The sequence below is a fragment of the Calypte anna genome, chromosome 15 (genome assembly GCF_003957555.1).
Source record: "Calypte anna isolate BGI_N300 chromosome 15, bCalAnn1_v1.p, whole genome shotgun sequence".
In the NCBI taxonomy this organism is placed as follows: Eukaryota; Metazoa; Chordata; class Aves; order Apodiformes; family Trochilidae; genus Calypte; species Calypte anna.
The window spans coordinates 1,335,426-1,356,810 of NC_044261.1; the positions used below are offsets into that span (position 1 = coordinate 1,335,426).

At 45.6% G+C, this 21,385-nt stretch overlaps 1 protein-coding gene and 1 long non-coding RNA gene across 2 annotated transcripts; one reads left to right on the forward strand and one right to left on the reverse strand.

The window, feature by feature from the left end:
* Window positions 1–615: 615 nt before the first annotated feature.
* SVOP (SV2 related protein) lies at window positions 616–19,705 on the forward strand. The gene is made up of 16 exons (XM_008493843.2): window positions 616–751; window positions 2,988–3,148; window positions 4,632–4,717; window positions 6,200–6,298; window positions 6,495–6,566; window positions 7,082–7,206; window positions 9,689–9,752; window positions 10,931–11,056; window positions 11,985–12,113; window positions 13,404–13,477; window positions 13,805–13,881; window positions 15,751–15,858; window positions 16,803–16,914; window positions 18,138–18,219; window positions 18,450–18,539; window positions 19,182–19,705. Exons 1-16 carry the CDS (start codon window positions 717–719, stop codon window positions 19,386–19,388), a joined length of 1,647 nt encoding a protein of 548 aa, XP_008492065.1. The 5' UTR covers window positions 616–716; the 3' UTR covers window positions 19,389–19,705.
* On the reverse strand, window positions 6,191–9,111 carry LOC115599242. Its single transcript, XR_003988241.1, has 2 exons — window positions 9,034–9,111; window positions 6,191–6,529 (listed from the first exon to the last, which is right to left on the reverse strand). It is a non-coding gene; the product is annotated as an uncharacterized LOC115599242 (long non-coding RNA).
* Window positions 19,706–21,385: the final 1,680 nt, after the last annotated feature.

Here is a 21,385-nt window from a genome sequence, read left to right on the forward strand (position 1 = left end):
CCCCTGGGGGCAGAGCCCTCCACACCAAGGTGATTTTCCTGCTGGATGCCTCCATCCCCTCCTTCTCACTGCACCCTGCCCGAGGGGACCGGCAGGGACACGGGAACTCAGTGGGGCAGGAAGGGGAGGGGGCTGCCCAGCCCAGCTCAGCCCAGCTGAACCGAACCGAGCTGAGCTGAGCCGAGTCGTTTCTTCCTTCCATGCCTGCCCGTTTTATCCCTCCCGCAGCTCCATCCCTCCATCCATCCCTCCCTCGAGCATCTCCATCCCTACCTCAGCTCCTTCCCTCCCCGCAGCTCCATCCCTCCCGCAGCTTCCTCCCTCCCCGCAGCTCCCTCCATTCCAGCGTCCCGCAGCTCCATCCCTCTCTCCATCCATCCCTCCCTCGAGCAGCTCCATCCCTACTTAAGCTCCTTCCCTCCCCGCAGCTCTCTCCCTCCCTCCCGCACCTCCATCCTTCCCTCCCCGCAGATCCCTCCCTCCCGCAGCTCCCTCCCTCCATCTCTCTCAGCTCTCTCCCTCCCGCACCTCCATCCCTCCCTCCCCGCAGCTCCATCCTTCCCTCCCGCAGCTCCATCCCTTCATCCCTCCCTCCCTCCCCGCAGATCCGTCCCTCAGCTCCCTCCTTCCCGCACCTCCCTCCCTCCCGCACCTCGCTGCCTCTCCCCGCGCCATGCGGGAGGGATGAGCGCAGCTCCTGCAGACGCAGCCCGGCAATGGAGGATGATTTATTCCAGCTGAGACAGCTGCCGTGAGTAACCCTGCTGCCTGGGGAGCGGGAGTGCGCGGGGCTTCGGGCAATTCGGGAAGATTGGGAATCCCGGGGACTGGTTTCGTTTCACCAGTTCTCTCTCCGAAGGGCTTTGGGCCCCAACCTTGCAGAACCGCCTGGCTTCAGCACCCCGGGGCATCCAGGCATCCGTTTGTTATGTAAATTCACTCCATTTATATATTTTTTTAATTATTATTATTTTTATAAACTTGAGGACAGTAAAAATAAGGTGGAATAAAAGCACGGAAGTGCTAAAAGACATCTTTTTTTCATTACTCTAGCATTAGCACGGTGGCTTGTATCAGTAAATACTGGTATCAGGGGGGAAGGCAGCAGCCTCGGCTCCCTCCCCGGTTGCAGAGCAGAGCTTTGGGGTTTATTTTTGATTTTTTTTGCAAAGGTTTGTTTGCAAAGAGGCACCGATATTTGCTAACTGCACGGTTTGGAGAAGCAAAGGTTGTTGCAGAGGGAAATGCTGTTATTTGGGAGGAACTCCTCTCTGCTGGGATGTGCTTGCTGGTTCTGTTAAAAAATAATAATCAATAAAAATAATAATCAAATAAAAAGGTGATAAAAGCATCGGTGCTTCCTTTCCATGGCTGCAAAATGTTTTCTTTAAAAACAAGCATTCCTCCTAATGCTCCATTAGCAGGTGCTTGGAAACATATTCCTATTTATAAACCAAGGACTCTGCAGGGAATAGATGCTTAAGTGTTGTAATTAACATTGTAAATGTTAATGAGCATCAGTGACAGAGCAAACTGTTCCATCCCATTGGGAATAAGTTGGGAAAATGGACACAAACTCCAGTTATTTTTAATAACTTAGTGTGGATGTGTCCAGCTTGCCAGGAGAAGGAATCTGTGGTTTCACTAGGCCATTTGCCCCAATCTTTTTATTATTAAAAAAACCCAAACAAACAAAAACCTCTCAGGAAACTGTTCTGAAGTGCCTTTAATGCAGGTGACTTGGTGCTGTGAGATACTGCAAATAATGCAGCTGTCTCAGGTGTTTCAGCTGTGAAGAATTTGCATTTATGGAACAATAAATCCCACTCTTTTTTTCCTTAGTTTGTGTTAATTTGTTTCATAGCTTCCTAAGTGGTAAACACTTTTTTTTTTTTTTCATTATTATTATTTCCTGTGATCAGGAATTTCCCAGCTAGCTCTGTGCCCAGGTTGCCACTGAGGTATTTACAATTTTCAGCTCAGTCCCTGCCTCTCCAGAGCATCTGGAACCATCACCTCCAAAAGGGTCAGGTCTGAAAGTCTCCTTCAGACACTGCAAAACAAGAAACAGGGAGGTTGTGAGCAGGGACTTTAAAATCAGGAAGGTTTTTATTGGCATCTTTATTTTGCTTGTGGCTTAGCAGGACACTGAACCAGCATAGGTTGGATTTTCAGTCACATTTCCATGGAATAATGGCATTTTAGACCTGAAATCTGGGGGAAAAGGTGGCCATATGCTTCAATGAACTTTGCACCAGGCTGCTGAAGTTATAGAAACAGTTTTCCTTTTAAAGAAAATACAAATATAAAAGTTTCCTTCCTGTATAGTTAAACCAGGTGCTTGTAAAGCTTTTGCAATTAAGATATTAATTGCCCTTTGTAATAAAAAAGGTAATTTCCTGGGCATACACATTTCAGTGCTTGTCTGCTGTGAGTGTGTATTTCACATGGCATGTGAGGAGTTTATCTTCAGTGACAACTTTAGCACGAGAATAAGAATTAGTTGTGGTTGTCCTGTAGGGCCAGAGAAAGAAAATGCAAACCAGAACAGTTGTACTGAGGTTAAAAAAATAAATCAGATGAAGGAAATTAAAATTGAGCTTCTCAGTGGAGCTGGAGATGAACCTGAATTCAAGATACCTCATTTGTTTTGCCTTTCCTTTAAGCTGAGTGAAAGATCCTCTGCATACCTCAGATCAAGTGTGAGAGAAACTCAAGTTTTGCTGCAGTCAGGGTTGTTTTCTTGTCTCTCTGTCTCATTTCCAAGGGGCCTGGGCTTTTGTTCTCTGTTCTTATGTCTGAGATCTTCAAAGGTTACCTTAGAAAAGAAAATCTGTGACTGTTGTCTGTCTGCCAAGACATCAGGACCAGAGGAAAGCATTCCTGCTGCAATGAGAGCATTACTGAAGGAGTACAGGGAATATTTGACCCCCCAGATCCTGGCAGAGACCTCCCCAAAGCTTTAATCTTGATTTTTCTGTTCTTAGGGTGGTGAAGTTTCGTCGCACAGGGGAAAGCTCAAGGTCAGATGAAGATGTCATTTCAGGAGAACATGAAGTTCAGATTGAGGGTGTCCGAACAGAGCTAGAGCCTGTTGAGCTTGAGGATGGAGCTGCAGTACCTAAAGAATTTGCTAACCCATCTGATGGTGAGTAGCTTGCTTTTTCAGTCAGGAGAAAGGTGGGGCCTCCTCAGCCATGCTGCAAGCAGGCTGAAAACATTGGAGGAGTTAAAGAGCCCCAGATGAAAGAAGAAGAAACACAGGGAAATGGTGTTGCAAATCATGATTTGGCAGCCTTGTTCTCTGAGGGCTGCTTCTGTTTGGTTTTATATTCCCAGGAGCAGAACCTCTCATGAGTTGTGTACCCAGTTGTCACCACCTGGTTCACACAGAAGGTTTGACTTAGGAACACTGCCCAGTTCCAGAGAAAACTAAAAGATCACCAAGTTTGCTGGAGCAGTGACACATGGCTCACCTGCAGGGCTGAGCCTGAAGCCTCTGCAGCATTCCTGTGTCCTCCTTGCCTGGACAAGGACAGGACAGGATGAGTACACACACTCTGCCTTCTGCCTAGCAGGGAAGTGCTGAGTGCCCTGAAGGCAACACCCATTTAGGAGATCTGAGAAGTGTTGTGTCTGAGCACAAAGCACACTAAATTTTGCAGGATGATGTTTTCCCAGGGCTGTAGCTATTAACATACTGAGGGAAGAGGCAGCCAGGGTGTGGGGGAGCTCTGTGAGTCTCAGAAAGACTCAGTGCAAGTCTGCAGACATATGGAGAGCTGCAGCTGGCACATGGCCCAAAAAAGTGTGAGTGCTGCAACAATCTGCTGAGCTTCAGTGCCATCACATCAAATGCCTGGGATAAAGTCACAACCTGAGTTCTTCTGATGCTGCTTCATTTTATCAGTTAGGTTTTGTTTGGTTGCTTTTTGGTCTTGGGGTTTTTTTGTCTTTTGTGAGGTTACCCAGCTTGTACCTAGATAAAGCTTTGCCAAGGTGAATGTACTTTTTAACACTGCCAAAGTGTTAAGAACTTTGAGACTGGAATTGGTTTCAACAACCTGGATATCAAAATGTATTTTTGTTGTGTATTTCATCTTGTGCTTGAGCAAAGGAATTTGAGATATCTCAGCTTCTTCAGACAGAGCAAAATAATGAGGTCATGGCAACAGAGGGGGAAACAAGGACAGTCAGCATTTTTAACAGAAGTGTGGTTAAAGATGGATGTGTCCTGCACAAATGCTGCTTTCAAATAATTACAGTTTGGCTCTGCACTCATTAAAACATTTCCCTGCCCTTTCCATCTCTTGCATAGGATTTCTGTATGCTGTTCCATGTGCTTCTCCCCAGAGGAAGCTGCAGTTCAGGTGTCACTCCAACATGTGCTGGGGTCCTTGGTGCTATGCTGATTTACTTCTGCCTGATTAAAAGATGTTAGGAGGATTTAGGATTAGTTTGATTTTAGCACAGTAGCTGAAGAACACAGAGACTTTCCTGAGCAGGAACTGTATGAAAGCTAAGGAGCTCTCTGTTAGAAATGTTAGATTTCAGTAGATTACCCTGTTAATAAGTAACTGGCTCTGAGCAGGGCAGGAATACACCTGGCACTGGAACTGTTTTCTTCCTAGATACTTTCTTGGTGGAAGATGCGGTGGAAGCCATTGGATTTGGGAAGTTCCAGTGGAAGCTGTCTGTGATTACTGGATTAGCATGGGCAAGTAATTGTTCTCAAGGTCAATTGCATGATCATCAGGTGGAGAATCTCAGTGAATTTCAAATTCTCCAAGCAGATAATTCTGCAATAAAGAAGGAATCTTCCTTGAAACTGTGAAATGACAGCTGGACACAGCAAGGAATAACTGATTGAGTTCTCCCTCTCTGAAGTTCTTATAAGTCAGGATTTGAAAACTCAATTGGTTTCCCTGCTTCAGGTTCTGGTTTCAAATGGGAAGGGAACTGGGCTCTTTCTGCAGAAGCAAGTCTCAGGTTTTGTGCAGTGATTTTACCACACTGATCCCATTAGCTACAATCTCTATTTTCTCTCTTAGTTGGTGTTACTCTAATCTCTGTTTCAGGTGAACAGCAACCCAGTACTTCTGGTCTTATCAAGAACAGGAAGATAGGCTTTGTTTTTATTTTTCTGCTGTGTCTGAAGCACTCTGTGTTACATCTCTGGTGGTATTAGGATAAAGGTACCTGGAGCCTGTGTTTACCAGCTATGCTCTGTGTATAAGGTTACAGCCTACTATGGTTTAGATCCTAAATGAGCAGGGAAATTTGGTCTGCAGGTGATCTCTCAATATATTTAATACAAATACAGAAGTAGGGAGAAAGGGAGTGAGTTATAAGGTAATAAACAGCTCTGTCAGAATCTGTGTAAAGGAGCTGAAAGCTCATCCCTGTGGTAACTGCTGTGGAAGTGGATGAACCTGGATGACCAGACATCACCCACCCAAAACTTCTGATTGGGCTCTTGGACTCCTCTCTGCCAGTGTCACCACTCATTAGGACAATCAGAAATCAGTTTCAAAGGGCTGCTCTTGCTTTTTTCCTCTCCCCTGTGTGCATCCCCTGCACTTTCCAAACTTTAACCCTTTTGTTTCCCCTCTGGAGTGAGAATCATAGAATCATAGAACTGGCTGGCTTGGAAGGGACCTCAGAGCTCATCAAGTCCAACCCTTGATCCACTCCCCCCGTGGTTCCCAGCCCATGGCACTCAGTGCCACATCCAGGCTCTTTGGAAAGATCTCCAGACACGGAGAATCCACTACTTCCCTGGGCAGCCCATTCCAATGCCTGATCACCCTCTCCAGAAAGAAATTCTTTCTCATCTCCAACCTAAACCTCCCCTGGCACAACTTGAGACCCTGCCCTCTTGTCTTGCTGAGAGTTGCCTGGGAAAAGAGCCCAACCCCCCCCTGGCTCCAACCTCCTTTCAGGGAGTTGGAGAGAGTGATGAGGTCTCCCCTGAGCCTCCTCTTCTCCAGCCTCAACAGCCCCAGCTCCCTCAGCCTCTCCTCACAGGGTCTGTGCTGTGAGTCCCTTCACAGCCTCCTTGCTCTTCTCTGGACCAGCTCCAGCACCTCAATCTCCTTCCTGAACTGAAAGTTTGTTTCAAGAAGGTATTTTATTACTGTTTTATTGCAATGTCACTTCAAGGCAGTCATTTACTGGTGTTTCTTTTTTCCCCTTCTAGATGGCAGATGCTATGGAAATGATGATTTTAAGTATCCTAGCTCCTCAGCTTCATTGTGAGTGGCGATTACCAAGCTGGCAGGTTGCATTGCTCACCTCGGTAGGAAAAATAACTGACAGCTCCTGTATTCTGTAAGGCTTTCCACACATTGTTGTTCAGACATGATGCTTCATCTCCCAGAGGCAGAGCTGAAGTTTTCTAGTTGCACTGTGAATTTGTGTTCTCTTTGCTGCCATGTGGAAGCTTTTGTTTGTCTGGTTGTTAAAGGGAAGATCATTTCTCTGCTGTCTCACAGGTGGTGTTTGTGGGGATGATGTCCAGCTCCACCCTCTGGGGAAACATTTCAGACCAGTATGGGAGAAAAACAGTAAGTCTTCAACTCTTACTAGGGTGTGTTCTAATCACAGAATGTCTTAGGGTGGAAGAGACCTCCAAGGTCATCCAGTCCCACCTCTGACCAACACCATAACCAACTACTAAACCATGTCCCTAAGGACTGGGTCCAAATGCCTTTTAAATAATTCCAGGGATGGTGACTCCAGCACTGCCCTGGACAGGTCATTCCAATCCTGACAACCCTCTCAGTGAAAAAATGTTTCCTGACATTTCACCTCAGCTGGTGCAGCTTCCATCCATTCCCTCTGATCCTATCACAGTCACTCAGGAGGAGAGGCTGTTTCCCTCCTCACTCCAACCTCCTTTGGTATTTGTATTCTGTGGGTGTCTCAGTGCATGATGTTCATAGTCCACATGTGTACAGCAGGATGAGGCAGAGGTAGAATTCTCCTCCCATGAAATAAAAGGAGCTTGAAGCTCTACTTGATGTTTCATTCCTTTCTGTCACAGCAGTTTCTTTGCCTCATGCTGGTTTGTTAAATGCAGGGCCTAAAGATCAGCGTGTTGTGGACACTCTACTATGGGATCCTCAGTGGTTTTGCACCAGTGTACAGCTGGATCTTGGTGCTGAGGGGCCTGGTGGGCTTTGGGATTGGAGGAGTGCCTCAGTCGTAAGTAAATATTCCCAAACCCAAACTTCCTCTTTTCTGTTTATTTTTTTTCAAAATGGTTATGTCAAATCAAAGTCGTGCATCTCTTCTGTTGTCCCAAACTCATTTTTAATAAGTACTTTGGAACTAATTTATTAAACTCTGAGAAGGCTTTGATGCTACTGCATACATCACTGAGGTGAGTCTGATGTACAGTGACTTCTGTGTGAGCAAGCTGGGATCCTAACATGTTACATGTCTTGATTCTTTTTAAGCTTCTTGCATTCCCTTGGGTAAACCAGGGTGAAAGGAGAGGCCTGAAGGGGGTAAACCACAACAAAACAGCATTTTGTAGCTGTGCCTAAACTCAGAGTTGCCAGATTGTGTTGGTGGAATCCATAAGGGTCAACATGGTCTTGGTACAGATAGGTCACCACCTAAGGAGTGGCACTGAGAGGCAGAGCTGAGCCCCAGCTCCTGACTGTAAAACTCCAGATTATTGTTCACTCAGAGCTTGGACTTTCACATCTGGACCTGAGCTGGAGTTCCAAAATCACAGAGCCCAAACCTGGAGCACTGAGGATGGCTCAGGCACATTTCTAACAAGGAGGCAGCAACAGGAGATTTCTCTATTACTCTGTTATTCCATTCACTGAAGAGAGGGAGCTCTGAATTTTCCACCTGGAATAAATAACTCTGCTGTATGGTTTTAATTATAAATGTAAAGGGAAGAGTGTAGCTTTTCTCTCTCTGTAGTCCTTTATCCTTTTTAATAATTGATATTTTGCTACTTCAGAGCAGTCAGAGCCCAACTTTGATTAATGGCTCATAGACTTCTTCACAAGGCCAGTCAATATCCTGGCTTTTCTGTTGCCATTCCCAGATAAAAGATTCAGAGCTGAGATGGAACATCACAGGATTATTAATTTTCTTTTACTGCTCTCCTGCCCCCCTTCAGAAGCTGCACAACAGTGGAATGTGTCTGTAAGGAAAGTCCTTACCCTGCTGGGGCAGTTCCTGCCATGCAGTCCCAGCTGAGCACAACTGAGACAAAGCATCAGGGTTAATAATGCTGTGTCCAGGGAACACAGACTGATGCTGAGCCCCAGAGGAACAGCTCCAGCACAGCCAGTGCCATTTTAGAGAGAGGCAGGTAACACCCAGAGCTGTGTGGCTTAATCTCAGAGGAGATTCCCTTCCTGCTGAGTCTGGTTCTGGTTCTAAGGATAACAGGGATGGCTTTGACAGAGGAGTACATATGTAGGAAGCAGGAAAAGTTGCTCCTTTTTAATATCCTCAAGCAGGCTTTGAGGATAGGAATGTTGAATTGCAATGGAATGACATGGGCAGCTTTATAAATGCATGTTCTGTGAGGAGAATGAGAGAGAGGTTTTATGGAAGGTGCTATTAGAAAGCAAACATCCAGCAGCATGCAGTGAACTGACTGTGTGAGTGGAGGAGCTGCACCTGAGAAGCTGTGGCCTCCTCTGGGAATTTGCTGCTGGATATTATCTAACACAGAGCATGACTGTTCATTCACTGAGCCAACACCCAGCCCAAAGGTATGGAGTATTCTCTTCAGAAAGCACTTCTGCACAGGGGACTGCTCTACCTTTCATTACATGATTCTGCTTCCTTCCCCTCTTAATCACTGATTTAATATAATGTTGTCTGCAACTTGGTACTTTGATGAGCAGAGTTCTGAGAGGCTGCTTGGAGATCAGGCCACTGTTTGTCAAGTTAGGGAGAGTTTTGTCACAAACATCAAAGAAAACCTAAGCAGTTGAGAAGCAGAAACAGGATGAGTCAATGGAAGGCAGAATAGGAATAAAGGGTGACAAGTCTTACCTGGTGGTTTGCAGAACATGAGGGAGCCTTGACTGGCTGCTGGTCCTTCCATTTATCCTCAGGAAAAACTCCCAGAGAAGCTGTAGCATTGCTCTGTGGCACAGTCATCAAAGGAAGTCTCTGCAGGGTTCAAGGATTTCTTTTGGAATTCCCAAAGTAGAGGAATGCAAATTGTTTCATAGCAGTAGCAGGATCAGACCTTGAAAGTATTCACATCTTGGAGGATTGAATCCTGACAGGGGAGACCCATGTGGAATTCTCTGAGCCAGTTGTAAAGCCCTGGAGAAATACTTTACCCAGCAAGAGTTTGTGTTGAATGCTGATGGTTTGTTTCTTTCTGTTTGCAAACACAGGCATCAAGAACTGTTCCATCCAGCTGACAACTCTGGGGTTATGAAATCACAGAGCAGTGCAAATTCTGCCCTGCATTGCAATGCTGAACCAAAAGGGCTTTGTTCTGGTGCAGAAAAGGAAGTCTGAACCAGGGTCCACAGCCTTGCTGACTCTGAGGACTGGGAAGGGTTTAGCATTGCTGCTGAGGGTTTGGCAGGTTTAGTACAAGGCAAACAAAATGTTTGAACCTCTCTCTTGTGCTAACGTGGCATTTTTCTCAATGTGCTAACCTGACATTTTTCTCAATGTTCACTCTTCACAGGGTAACCTTATATGCTGAATTCCTTCCAATGAAAGCCAGAGCAAAATGCATTTTATTAATAGAGGTGAGCAGTGAAGCTTTGCTGGTCCCTAGAGGGACAGATTTTGCTGTTGCTTACATCAATTCCCTCCTCCTGACTGGAGAGCTCACCCAGAGCAGGCAGATCTTGCTTGACCAAGTTAGCATGGAGCAGAGGTTACCCCCATACATTAATTCTAGCTCAGGTCAAACAGCAGCACAAAACATTCATGTAACAATCCCCTCTTTTTGGTGATTCTGCCTTTTTACAAGTTCTCACTTCCATCCTGGGCTGCAGAAGTTATTGCTGGGGCATTTGGGTCTTGCCCAACTTCATGGTGAAATGAATCCACAGTTCAGTAAATGCAGGGCTAAATTCAGCTCCCCATATTCAGTCCAGATGTGTCAAAGTCACAGAGAGCAGAATTTTGCCCTGTTAATACTTTCAGGCAAAATTTCACCACCTTTAATGGGTGGTCAGAGAGCAGCACTGTTGTCTGCATCAGTCAGGTTGGAAGGATCCTCCCCAGACTGGAACAACTTCTCAAAGCAAAACTAGTCTTCTAAGATACCTGCTGGTTAGTCCTCCTTTCAGTTGATTAATCTTTCCTAAATAGAGTTCAGTAGATTAATTACTCCTTCCTGTGTCATTTTTATTCTGCCACAGTTTGGCTGCCTCTTGGCAGCCCAGCATTAAAATATATTTTATTCATTAAATAATGATCTAAGTGGGTTCAAAATCTAAAGGAGAATAATCCTGCCTGGGCAGGACATGCAGGAGGATGTCAGCTCTGTTATTTATTTGTTAAGAAATTATCAAATCTTTCTTTTGTCTGTAGGCCAAACTCTGTGGGCTTGGTAGCTGGGATTTGGAAAGGAGAACAAAACCCATAAATCTGGTGGGGGTAGCTGGGAATAATATTCATAGACAGAAACATGAATAGTAATTCTGCCTCAGACACACCATGTGATGGATGTGATCCTTGTGAGATCACAGTGTCTGGAGAAAGTCACTGCTGGGGTTTTCAAAATGAGCATTTTAGCCTCTGCAACATTTAAACAAATCCCCTTAAAAAGCTTGGACTTTCTTTCCATGCAGTGGTGCATATTTGGAATGTCTCTGGCATTTCTCCCTCCAGTAGTCCCTAGGGAGCACAGCACAGGAGGAGGCTTGAGAAACACTCTTCTTCTCACTTGTGACTCTTTTCTTTTCTTTTTGGGCAGGTCTTTTGGGCCATTGGGACTGTGTTTGAAGTCCTCCTGGCAGTGCTGGTGATGCCCACCCTTGGCTGGAGGTGGCTTCTCATCCTTTCTGCCCTCCCCCTTCTGCTCTTTGCTGTCCTGTGTTTTGTAGGTATTTTTTCAAAGACAAAGATGTGTGTTCTATCCATCTACCACTTCTCTAACCTGGCTGAAGGAAATCCTGAGAGTTTTGAGCTCTCTGTTGCTGTTGGTTTTGTAACGTGTGAAATAATGAAAGAAATGTTGTACAAGGATTCCAGGCAGAGCTGAGTTTATGTGATTAATTGCTGGAGGACAATGGTGAGCTGGAATTTTGTGAAACCAAATCAGGCAGTTTAATGACTTTTTGTTTTTTAAACTAAGCTCAGTGGAATCAATATTTTATCAAAAACTGTTCCTGTTCCCCTGATTTCTCTTTAGATTTTAAAATTATTTTGTCAAAATCATAACTTTTATAATTAAATCTGCCCAAAACAGGGATAAATCTGCACAGTGCAGGTCAGGTTCTGAAATAAGATGCATATGAGTTCAACTTGAGCTTCTGTGCACTGTTAGGTAATATATTTGCCAGTCACTGTCTTCTCAGGTTGTTCTGCAGCTCCTATTATTCCTTAGTCACTGAGACTGTTTTCCAGAAACACCCCCAGTTATACAGGTGCTTCCATGCTTGTCTTTAAAAGCTTAAAAATGCAAGTTTTGGAGTTCCTGGAGCATCTTGCTGTCTGCCCTGGATGCTTTCCCTTTCCTACTGGAAAAATACAATGTAAAGAACCTGCAAAAAAGCTTCACACTGCTCCACAATGAAACCAAAGTACCAGAAGGGAAAGATTTTAGACTGGAGTTCTTGTTTTATGGTGTAAGTGGGGTTTTGCAGGTTCTTCAAGCCTAATCTGTCAGGAGGATGGCTCTGAACTGTTAGAGATCTGCTGGAGTCAGAGATTTCCCACCATAAACCCACAAAAAAAAAAATCCCCAGTTTGTTTATTGCTGTGTTTCTGACATCACTGTGTGTGTGTGATCTGCTTTGCTCTCTTAGTGGCTGCCAGAAAGTGCCAGGTATGATGTTTTATCTGGAAATCAAGAAAAAGCAATTGCCACTTTAAAGAGGATAGCAACAGAGAATGGAGCTCCTATGCCTTTGGGAAAATTAATTATTTCCAGACAGGTATGTACAGGTAACAGGCACAGGAGGAACCTGGGATCCAGTGAGACTCTGCTACACTTAGATGGATTTTTATAAGCAAATAATCAATGTGAAGTTTCATTTTAATGTCTCAAGCAGAATAAAAAATGAGAGATGGTTGTATCTGCCTCCTGCACAGTGAAGAAGAGTTAGTTTCTGATTTTTATTTTGTTTAGATGAAAATCCTAAAGTGAAAAGGACCTTTAAAGTGGGCATTAGTGTTATTTAACCTAACTCTAAGGCCCTATTACTAAAGAGAATCAAAACTCAAGGTTTCCAAAGAACTAAGAGCAGAATTCCCAGACCTGAACTCATGAGACAAGATGGAAATCAACTCTAACTGTACCACATTTTTAATCTAATCCTGATTTTCTGGAGTGGGAAAGCTGAAGACTCCTGTTCAGTCCTGATGCATGGAGTGATTCAGGCTGTTGCTGCTGAGCTGCAGATTACTGGATGAATTGCAGTGGATTTTTTTTTTCATTTCAGCTTTGTATGGCCAACTTCTCAGCACCCTTGTCAGCAGAGAAAGCAGCTCAGCATTTGCAGAACAAAGAGCAGACTTTTATAAGTAAAGAAAGTTATGAAGCTGGCCAGCAAGGAAGGAGAGCAGAGGGAGAGCTGTAGATTGGAACAAAAGCAAAATGGTAAAGGCAGGCAGGAGAGGGCTGGGAGTGACAGCATTTGACTGATCAGGGATGGAGCTTTGATTTTCTAAGGTCTGGATCAGGAAGGTTTGAACTCTCCTGCCCTTCACAAACACCTGGCTCAGTCATGAGGATTCTGATGGGCTGTGCAGGAAAGCTCTCCAAGCTTTGGCTGGTTTTGTTTTCAGGGTGGGGTGGGAAAGTTCTTTTTCCTTAACCACAAATTAATGGGCTGAGCCCTCCACTCTCTCCCTCTCAAAGAACCACCCAGTAGCACCGGGGTCTGCCTGCAGAGGGGCTGCTTGTAGGATTTCAGAAGCCCTGAGGGGCTGCTCCGATTGTCAGGAGCTGGCTGGGGGCCACCCATGGCCTGGCAAAGTTCTGCTCTACCTCTTTCCATCTCCTCCTTGTTCTGACAGATCCTCACCTTCCCTGTGTTTCATTGTTGTGCTCCTAAAGAATTCCCCGTGGCCAAGGAATTCTTTACTTGGACCCCAACTCCAGTGTGGCTCCTCCAACCTCAGCTGAAGCCAAAGACTTGTTCTGAGATGGAGTGCATAGTTCTGGGGGTTGTGTATTCTCCAGGGAATGCCCTGATCATCTGGCTTCTGCTTGTTTCCAACAGGAAGACCGAGGGAAAATGAGGGACCTTTTTACACCTCATTTTAGATGGACCACATTGTTACTCTGGTTTATATGGTAAGAGGAAATAAAAATGGCTCAGGGCCAGCACGATTCTAAATGGTTTTTTAATGGAGGTGTTTTACAGGATTGCTGAAATACAGCAGCTTCCTCCTCAGAAAAAAAAAAACCCCACCCCAATCTGTATTGATTTGTAATTTATTAATTTACCCAGTCACCAGCACTCTCAATCAAATTGCCCTTCCATTTCCTAAATACTGCTAGGAAATAACTTGGAGGTGGCTGTTAGTGGAAGTCCTCAACACAGTGGGTTCAGTTTTGATGCCTGTTGTTTGCTGAAGGTTTGACCAGCTGAGACTTCCTCTCTCCTTTTCTCCTTTGCAGGTTTTCCAATGCTTTTTCATATTATGGGTTAGTTTTATTAACTACAGAGTTCTTCCAAGCAGGAGATGTCTGCAGCAGTGAGTACCAGTCCTTCACTTCTTTTTAAAATACATCTTATTAAGCACTGCAGTGTCTTTTATTGGATCACCTTCTGCTCTTAGTTTGGTACAGACTGTGGCTGCCAGCCTGGATCTTAAGGCATCCACTTAGAGGGTTACTTATTTTAAACATTTTGATGGACTTGTTTCCTGCACAATGCAGAGGAGTCCTGTGATGTCTCTGAGCCCAAAATGTAAAACAGCAAGACAAGTTTGAGGGGAGACCTGTTAGAAAAAGCATCTGTTCCTCTTGAGAAAAAAAAAAATGATTTAATAAATGTAGGTTTCCAGATTTGACAGGCCTAATTAGTTCTGAGAAAGAGATAACTGCTGCTGCTGTGACACTCCCAGGTTCTTAAGATGTGAAGACCTGCTGAGAAAAAAAGATAATTGTAGGAAACCATCACCCTTTTTTGCTGCAGATTTTTGTGTAAAATATAAAATAAAGTGCTCTGACCTCCTTAAGAAAGGCTTGAAAATCTTGATGCCCCAGGGAAGGCATGGTTGTATTCAGAATACTTAAAATTTCTGGAAACTGTCTGATAGTAAAAGGGATGGGTAGGGTTGGGAGAAGGCAAAGATTCCCAGCTTGGAAAGGAGGTGAGTGGCTGACACACCAGAGGGCTGTGCTGCCATTCAGAGAGACTTAGACAGGCTGGAGAGTTGGGCAGAGAGAAACATGATGAAATTCAACAAGGGGAAGTGTAGAGTTTTGCATTTGGGGAAGAACAACACGATGTCCCAGTATAGGTTGGGGGCTGACCTGCTGGAGAGCAGTGGAGGTGAAAGAGACCTGGGGGTCCTGGTAGACAAGAGGATGACCATGAGCCAGCAATGTGCCCTTGTGGCCAAGAAGGCCAATGGCATCCTGGGGTGCATTAGAAAGGGGGTGGTTAGTAGGTCAAGAGAGGTTCTCCTCCCCCTCTATTCTGCATTGGTGAGGCCGCACCTGGAGTATTGTGTCCAGTTCTGGGCCCCTCAGTTCAAGAAGGACAGGGAAGTGCTTGAAAGAGTCCAGCGCAGAGCTACTAAGATGATTAAGGGAGTGGAACATCTCCCTTATGAGGAAAGGCTGAGGGAGCTGGGTCTCTTTAGTCTGGAGAAAAGGAGACTGAGGGGTGACCTCATCAGTGTTTTCAAATATGTAAGGGGTGAGTGTCAGGGAGATGGAGTTAGGCTTTTCTCAGTGGTGACCAGTGATAGGACAAGGGGTAATGGGTGTAAATTGGAGCACAGGAGGTTCAAGTTGAATATCCGGAGGCATTTTTTTCCTGTAAGGGTGACAGAGCCCTGGAACAGGCTGCCCAGGGGGGTCGTGGAGTCTCCTTCACTGGAGACATTCAAAACCCGCCTGGACACGTTCCTGCATGATGTACTCTAGGTGGCCCTGCTCTGGCAGAGGGGGTTGGACTAGATGATCTTTCGAGGTCCCTTCCAACCCCTAGGATTCTGTGATTCTATTTGAGAGGTCTGACTTTGGTCATCCTCCACAGATGCATCCTTTATAAATACTTGTTGTGTGGGGAGAAACTGAATGATTGGTGTTAATTCTGGGCTCTGTCATGAACCCTGGGCTGAAAAATAACTGAGCTTTTGTAGCTGATAAGGAAGTGCAAGTTTTCAGGCTGATAGTGATGGCTGCAGAGGTATCATCCTGCCACAAGAAAAGGTGACAGACTGTTCAGTTCCAGGTAGGACACACCTGCTGTGCAGCAGGGTCTTGTCAGGAAATCCCTTTATCAGTTTCAGCAGGAAGAGTGATAAAGGTCAGGCAGGAATGAAGGAAGGGAAGTAGAGATGACTTAAAGTATGATCAGTGGTTGGATTTTTTTCTTCTTCCCCCCACAGTATCCAGCAGAAGGCAAGAAGTCAAATCAAAGTGCAGCCTGACCTGTGAGTACCTGACAGAGGAAGACTACACTGATCTTCTCTGGACAACCCTCTCAGAATTCCCTGGTAAGTGGCAAGAAGCAGCACCAGTTTCTCACTGCCAGAGGCTTGGTGGGATTGGAAGGGGCTCTGGTGCAAGCAGTGAAACAGAGCTTGGGGTGTTTGATCCATGCAGGGCACACGGTGGCTGTAGCTCCTTCCCCTGTGCCCACTACAATCCTGGATAATTGCTCTGTGGAGCTGTAATGGCCCATCTGACACTGGATTCTATCCAGGCAACAGCTCAGGCATTCAGAGGAAGAGTAACAATTAAATCAACAAGGAAAATCACTTGAACTTTTACCCAGAAGTGACTTCCCAGAAGTACTTCCCAGGGATGGTGGGTACAGTGAGTCACTGGAGAACTTGCTGTGTCCAGCCTCAGCCAGGATTTTCAGTCCATTTCCCTGAATTTCAGTCAAAGTCTGATGCAGGGCAAGCAAGAGAGTTAGTGTGTCATAGCCATCATCTATTGCCTTTATCAAAGAGCAAGTGGCAAGTAATTTGATGACAGCATATAAATACCAATGTGGAAAGAAAATCTGAAGTGCTAAAGAAGCCTGAAACCTAGCAGAGGGGAAAGTACCAGAGAATGATGGTCAGAAGCTGAACAAAAGATCTAAGATGGGTTTTTTAGCATTGATGTTGGTAACCACTGCAGTAATCAGTGGCTAAGGGATGTCAGAGTTAATTGCTCACTGCTCCCTCAGTGTGTGGAGCAGGGGAGCTGGGAACATGGAGCAAGACTCACGTGGAGCTTCCCTATGGAGCTTCCCTTCTCACATGGCACCAGTGGCTGGGACAATCCCTTCCATCCCCCTGTCTGATGCCAGCAAAGTATTAAATTACTATTCCTGGTGTTTTAAAGAAAGAGAAAACAAAATTTAAAATCTAAATAACCCAGCCTGTGCTGACAGCTGGCTTCTCCCCCTTGGCTCAGTTCCCAGCAGTCCCTTTCTCTCCTCCTGCAGGGGTGTTGGTGACACTGTGGATCATCGATCGGATCGGCCGCAAGAAAACCATGGCCCTCTCCTTCCTTGTCTTCTCATTTTGCAGCCTTCTGCTGTTTCTCTGTGTTGGAAGGTAAGAAGAACACAGGGAACAACTGGTATGTCTGATTCATCCGTGTTCCCTCTTGGACTGTGGCAGGAGAGCTGGAAATGGGGGTTGGAAAAGTCCCGAGATGCTCATGCTCAGCTGGAGGAAGAGTTAAGGATGGGGTTAGGTTTTCTCAGCAGAGTCTGGAAGGAAACTGAAATAAGCAGGAGAGGAGAAGTCCTTGGATAGGATCTTGCAAATAGAGCAGTCTCAACTTATGTCTGAGTAGGAGGTAACCACTGGACAATTTTTAAACCAGATGTGATACCCTGAGCCTTGGTAGCTGATTCATGTCCTGCTCTCTGCCATTCATTACCTGTGTTTCCCCAGGCTGTTTGTACAATAGTTACCAGGGCAGTGCTTCACAGCCAGCCCTGCTCTCTGCCTCCCTTCCCACTGATCCAGCTGCTTCCCATGTCCCAGGCTCTGAGTGGGATTTGGCACAATTAAGGGAGAAGCAACAGACACAGAGTGGCACAACCTCCATGGCTGGTGGAGCTTGATGGGGGCATTGCTGCTACACAGGGTCTGACTTCCTAAAGGATTGGGTTGGTGTGTTTGTATTGTTCAGTAGCTGTCCCTCCTGCAGCTTTTCCAAAGAACAACTCTGCCCTTGTGTCTTAGTGCTGCCAAATTCCCAGCCCAGCTCTGAAAGTCTGGAAATTCTTTTTCTGACTGCACCTGGCCACAAGCATGGAGCAATGTCTGCCATTCCTTGTTCATCAACCAGAGGAGAGCTCTCTGAATTAAAACCTTTTCAGGCACTGTACAAAACCCAAGAATACAGAAACTTCATAGTAAGAAACCTTAAACAGTTGCAAGTATTCAGCTGGTGTGTAGGTTTGTGTCTTTTCAAGAGGAAGGCTGCACTCTCATTTTCTCCTCCTGTCTGCTATTTTTTGTTAGCACCATTCATAATGTGGAATATATTTTTCTTATTTAGATAATCTTGGGCATTTGCTGCTTATTTCAATAGGCCACAGCTGTCAGTTGGAATGAATGCCCTTAGAAAACTGATGTGATTGTGGGAATGCAGATTGTTTGGCATCATTGTGATATTAAAGGTCCAGAAAAAATACAAAGAGCTCATTAAAAAACAAAAGGAATCGTTCTAACAAATTTAGCATTTTTATTGCACTTGCCTCCAAGTTAAACAAACAGATTGTACAGAACAATCCCAAACACTGCTCTCCTTTTTATTCTCACAGAAATGTTCTTACTGTGCTGCTCTTCATTGCAAGAGCTTTTATTTCAGGAGGATTTCAGGCTGCTTATGTTTACACTCCTGAGGTAAGGAGGTTGTTTTTGTCATGAGAATATTTAAGGGGAGTGAGAACATGGTGGGAAAGTCATTTTTATGACCTCTTCACAGTGGACCTTACCCCAGATATGAGCTGATGACCTCATTGTCATTGCCTAATGGAACTTGCTGTAGTAGCACTTCATGATTTCCATGGATTTAGGAGACTGGAGGGAAGAGAACTTCCTACAGCATTAATGGGCTGGTGATTTATTCACAGGTTTATCCAACAGCCACACGGGCTCTGGGCCTGGGAACCTGCAGTGGCATGGCCAGGGTGGGAGCCCTGATAACCCCCTTCATTGCACAGGTAACATCCCCTCTCCTCCTGAGGAAGGCTGCAGGCACAGGAAGGTGTTGGGCAACCTGTTTTTCTGCTGGAAGTGCCAAACCCAGGGGAATCTCTGGTGCTGAAGGAGGGTTGGTGTGGTGCCTGTTCCTGTAGGGAGAGTTCAGGCTCATCTCCAAATTTACCTCTTGCTCCAGAGTATCCTTGGGGCATGAATAACCAAGAAGCAGGCTGCTGGGTGGGCATGAGGATGTCTCTGTAGCCATCACCTGGAGATTTGGGAGAGGCAGAGAGTTTCCATGTGTGGTGTAATGTCACCTTTCTCTGGAGAGCCCAGGCTGGTGTCCTGGGGGATGCAAACATTCAGAGGATGTGGACAGAGCAGGACAGGGAGGTTGGGAGAGCCAGGATCTGCAGGGACAGGACTTGGAGGACTGTGTCAGAAGGAAACTTGTGACTTGCTTAAGTCCTGTCTAATGCATAACCCAGCCTGGTTTGTCAATTATTAATAAGTACATGGAATTGAGGGCAGGAAGCATGCAGCACTGCATAACAAACGTTTGTTCCAATACTGTAATTAAAATTTTTACTGCTGCATTAGTATTTCCTGCTTTGCCAGGGCTCAGGGGTACCAGTTTGTATTTTCTGCCTTTTTTTCCTCAGGTGATGTTGGAATCTTCAGTCTATTTAACACTGGTGGTTTACAGTAGCTGTTGCCTGCTGGCTGCTGTGGCTTCCTGCTTCTTGCCCATTGAAACCAAAGGTCGTGGGTTACAGGAGTCCAGCCACAGAGAGTGGGGACAGGAGATGGTTGGGAGAGGACCTCACTCCCCAGAGGTCACCAGGTCAAACTTTGGATCCCAGGAATGATGGGAGATGAAAACCTGCCAAAGGAATGGATGTTTTGAGCCAGATCTTTCACCCAAAACCCAACCCTGAAGCTGACCGTGCTGTCACTGCCAATGTCATGTGTCAAACTGCAGGACCTTTTGGGTTGAACCTAAGCAAATTGTGTCTCTGCTGCTCTTTGCTCACACTCCTAAAAACTTTACTTCTGTATTGAGAGGTATTTGATCCAGATAGCATTGGAAGGTTAGCAGGAAGAGGTTTTCTTAAGTCTGTTGTGCTTGCATGGTCAGCTCTTCAGCTTAAAATGTCCCGTGTCAAGCAAATAGCTAACTGAATGCACCTCAGTATAAGCTGTCATTAAAATAATGTACTCTTGATGCCTAAAACCAAAAGATTACTATTTATTGTGTACCTGGCACAGCACAAGGTGGATTCCATGCACTACAGAATAGGTTTAATGAATTAGATGCCTGCCTTGCACTTTTCAACCATCAACAACAACAACAAAATGTGCTAAGGGCAAACCAACCAATGCTTTCTAGTTCCCTGGCTTCTGGGTTCTGTTCCTGGAGAATTAACAGGCACTGATTGCTTGGAAACAATCTTCTGAATGTTTCTCCCACCCAAGGCAGGTATTTTGAGTCAGTGAGGAGTGGTGGTTGGTGCAGAGGTGGAACCTTATGTAAGAAATGTTAGATCCTGATGGTTTGGAGCAGACTTTGACTTCTCTAACACTGCCAGAAACATTGAGCACTCTGTCTGTTGCTTGGTGAAGACTTCTTCAGCTGTGCTGGTGTCTCTGTGTGTGTGTGGAGATCCCCTCTGTGGTTTTCTGCATGGGTCCAGGTATGTTTCTGCTCAGTTTATCCAAGTTTGTCCTCTTGGGGGGTATAGCTGAAACCTTTGATACAAATGCCTTGGTCTGAACAGCTGTGTTTGGATGGAGCTGCTCTCCAGGTGGTTTCCTGACAGCTGGAAAGGACTTTTTGATAGCTGCTGATTGTACAATGACTGTGACCTCAATCTGGTGACAAAGGAATGTAGCTGGCAGGGTGTTGGAAGCACACAAAATCCATGGGAATTGCAGTCATCCTTCAGGAACTTCACTCCTGCAGATGCTGCTCCTCAAGGCTGCTGCTGCTCTGCCAGGGAATGTAACAGAGTCCAGGTGAGGAGCTGTTGGTGTTTGTTGGAAATCTCTGGCTGTGCAGGAAGTTGGAGCTCAGAGGTGGGGGATGTGGAACATGAGGAAGCTGAGGACTCTTCATCCAGGTCTCCAGGATTCCAGACTATGGAACACACAGCCACATGTGAGTGAGCTGGAGTAGCTGCTGATCACTGGGCTGGGGGAAGCAATCCATTTTTATGGTGTGTGTGGTCAGGTGTCTCACATAAATGTAATAAGTGTACAACCAATTTTTGCACAATAGAATGGTTGAGGTATTCTGGGAACCAAGCCCCTTTTCTGTGGGGCAGGAATAGGTCACTAAGTCCCAGTTTGGGTACAGTTGAACACAGTTGGGGTTCAGCTTTCACTTAGAGTTTTACAGCACTGGGATGTAATGCTCCAAGACATTTTAGGCTGTTTTGTGTCGAGCACGCAGGAAAATCAGAAGTGGGTAATTCCTTAAAGATACTGAGAGAACTCAGACTAAAAAAAAAAAAAGGCCAAAGAGGTTATTGACATTCTGTGTGTGGGCATCTGCTGAAAAATGTTCAAGTCTGACAGGACAGGATGTCTCCATTTGCCACCCAGGGATGGGGGCAGCAGGGAGAGCCTCCAGGAGTGGTTGGTCTAACCCTGCAACCTTTCCTTTTCACAGTAACATCAAAATGCAGCTCAGCTGAGAGGGGACCCCACTGTAGGTGTGGCTGGTGGCCCAGACACCCTGCTCAGTGGCTCTTGGTGTCTGCTGGTCTGGTTGTCTCTGTCCCTGCTGTCCCATGTGCTCAGGCTCCAAACTCAAGTCCCAGCTGAGGTGCTGCCAGCATGGATGAGTTGTTTGCACCTCTTCCAG

What these genes read in the sequence shown, in the direction of transcription:
- SVOP (XM_008493843.2), top strand. Translation starts at nt 717, where the DNA reads ATGGAGGATGATTTATTCCAGCTGAGACAGCTGCC. An exon ending in AGGTTGCATTGCTCACCTCG is followed by an intron (nt 6,299 to 6,494) that starts GTAGGAAAAATA and finishes GCTGTCTCACAG; the next exon opens with GTGGTGTTTGTGGGGATGAT. An exon ending in ATTGGAGGAGTGCCTCAGTC is followed by an intron (nt 7,207 to 9,688) that starts GTAAGTAAATAT and finishes CACTCTTCACAG; the next exon opens with GGTAACCTTATATGCTGAAT.